The sequence below is a fragment of the Branchiostoma belcheri genome, unplaced genomic scaffold (genome assembly GCF_001625305.1).
Source record: "Branchiostoma belcheri isolate BF01 breed outbred unplaced genomic scaffold, Haploidv18h27 scaffold13, whole genome shotgun sequence".
NCBI lineage: Eukaryota > Metazoa > Chordata > Leptocardii > Amphioxiformes > Branchiostomatidae > Branchiostoma > Branchiostoma belcheri.
The window spans coordinates 1,174,907-1,177,475 of record NW_017802713.1 but is presented as its reverse complement, the minus strand read 5'-3'; the positions used below and the strand labels follow the sequence as shown (position 1 = coordinate 1,177,475).

Below are 2,569 nucleotides of genomic sequence, written 5' to 3'. Positions count from 1 at the left end.
CAGTTAGTTTTGGTACAAACACACACATTATTTCAACTCTGGTATGATTATCTTATTATAGGGAAAGAATAAAGTAAGCTATTTCCTTTATAAACGTCATAATTACAGAAAGTGTGCCATCTCGCCAAGGGGAGTCTGGAAACCGCCGGTAATTTGCATATTGATGAGGTTGCCGCGAGTCTGTCGGGTCAGAGGTTGTTGTGAGGTTTACAGAGCAGAGTCGTCAGTCTCTGCACGGTTTCCCCTCCGAAAATGGCCACGATCGGAGCCTTTCTACGCGTCCTGGCGCTGCTAGGGATGTTGTACCCGATGGCCAGAGGAAGCATGAACCTGTACCTCAGCGGGGACGAGGTGAAGAAGCTTCTCGGTGAGTGGAATTGCTGTGCTCCGAGGAAAAATGGAATGTGCCTCCGCTGGCAGTGTCAGTGTGTTTCTCGGCCATTTTAGTTGTTGTCGGAATCATGTATATAATCCGAGTTGGTTTAGTGTCGGTATTTTGAAATGGTATGAGGCCAAGGTCTCGCTCCGACCGCATTTTTGTCGTCACCCTTAGAATCCGCGATGTTAGAGGAACGCACGTTGCGGCGAACCGTGCGAAAGACAGGGCGAGGTATTCCCGCAATTTCGTGGGGTCGCTTCCCCGATCCTGCTCCGAGGTTTGCCTCGCAAAGTGTCGCTGCCGTAGCACAACAGAATGTTAGAAACTGGCTTTCCATATGTCTGTAGTCTAAACCAGATAAGACGTAATTCCCAGCCAGTAATTTTACAGTTTTTGACAAAAATTACAGAGTAAAAACGTGAAAGCACGAAGAACACAACATATATTTTCAGATGTTGAAGCTCCTTGTCCTTTTACATGCTGGGTATTAAATAATTTACTGTAACATATACATGTGCTATATAGTGATTTTACATCCCAGTATGGTTTCTTTATATATTTGTCTAGACTTGTATTGCTGTATAAGTGTATCTTCGTGTTGTTTTGAGTATGTTTACAATTGATAAGATATTATGTCATGTTGACAATTCATCATGCATAATTTGAGAATACTTGATCACACATGTGGTGACTACTGGGGATCCATGTCATGTTTTTGGCACAGACTAGACTGAACATACACGTGCGTGTGGCACGTTTCGTGTGCTCGGCCTTGTTGGTTTTATTCCAGAAATAACACATAGCCACGTTTAGTGCTATATCCTTCGGGAGAGTTATTTCTTTATCTTGCGTTTTAAGTTATTCTGAGATTGATAAGCCCTTTTTTTCAGGCTTGGATATCAGATCAAATTTGTGCCCATGGGCTTGACTACCAAAATAGGCATTTTCCTGATCAGTTTCTTTACATATGATACAGCACAAATGATCTGACTGCCCATAAAAAATATGAGCAGAAATTCTAGACACAATGCCTTCTGTTTTTCTCAACATGCACATGCTACATTTAGGAGAAGCAACTTAAACTGTCGAGAAACATATTTGGAGGGATTGACGTGAGGGAAACTCATATATCTGCCTAAACAAGCCATAGGATGCCCTGCTGCCAGCACATGCAAACTTAGTCTGTTACGTTTGATTCTTGTGTCAGGAATGGAGGAAGTGTAGCCACAGTAGAGGAAACATGACTAAAACATGAAGTTCCTGTGTGTTGTGCTCTCAACTTTTAATAGTTTCCATTAAAAAAAAAAGAGGCCTTTCCTTCTTGCTCTTCTACATCCTTCAACTTTTGAGGCATCTTTTCTCTTCAGGGGGGTTTCTGGTTCCAGAAAATTTGGTACTGTAGCTTGGGTCAGATGCAGGGTAACCTGTGCCCAACAGTGCACAACAGGAGCCAGGCATGGTGGTGCTTAGGACTAACCAGGGGTCTGTTCTAGCCAGCATTCCCCCTTGCAATCACAAATTTATGGTTCAACTTCAAGACATTCCAAAATGTCGCTGAGCAGTGTTCGGCTCAGAGCAACTTTAGGTGACTGAGTGTACAATGTTTTTTTCTTCCCTTTCTGAAATGAATAGTTGGTTTTGTGGCTTAGCGGTCATGCTGGGTTGAAATCCCAACAGGGCCCAGTGTGGCTCATGGCAAGCTGGCAACTTTGAGCTTTTCAAACATGCTCCAGATGGGAGCTCTACACCACACAGCAGTGGCCTACAGGTTTTCCTCTGCTTGTGACAAATTAGAAGAAGACCAGGATTCAAGAAATGCTGTTAGGGGGCTTGTTAGAAAGAGTCTTTGGTTAGCTTTTGGCTGTCAGATACTGCTAGTGTATTTTGTACTGTCTTCTTATACAGTAGTTGGCATGTAGTCTGGTTAGTAACAGTAGCATAGAATCAATTTCTTTTAAAAAGAAGACTTCAGTTTTTTGGATTTGAAGAAATCTGCATTGGTATTTTTAAACATTATGAATTTATGGCCAAATAGGCACATTTACAACACTACCAGTAGTTGTGTTTGAGAGAACGTTCTAATACGGAATGCAAACTGGCATTGATATAAAATGTTACTCTCCAAGCAGAGGTGAGAGGGAGAGAACGTAGGATATTCCGACATGGCTAGCTAAAGGAGGCACATTTCGT

At 42.5% G+C, this 2,569-nt stretch overlaps 1 protein-coding gene across 1 annotated transcript in view; it reads left to right on the top strand.

Moving 5' to 3' along the window:
• Nucleotides 1-33: 33 nt before the first annotated feature.
• Nucleotides 34-2,569, top strand: part of LOC109463885 (tyrosine-protein kinase RYK-like) — a 40,232-nt gene continuing 37,696 nt past the window's right edge. The window contains exon 1 of the mRNA XM_019760769.1: nucleotides 34-367. Coding sequence (XP_019616328.1) covers nucleotides 253-367 — 115 coding nt within the window. The 5' untranslated portion in view covers nucleotides 34-252. The remainder of the gene's footprint in view (nucleotides 368-2,569) is intronic.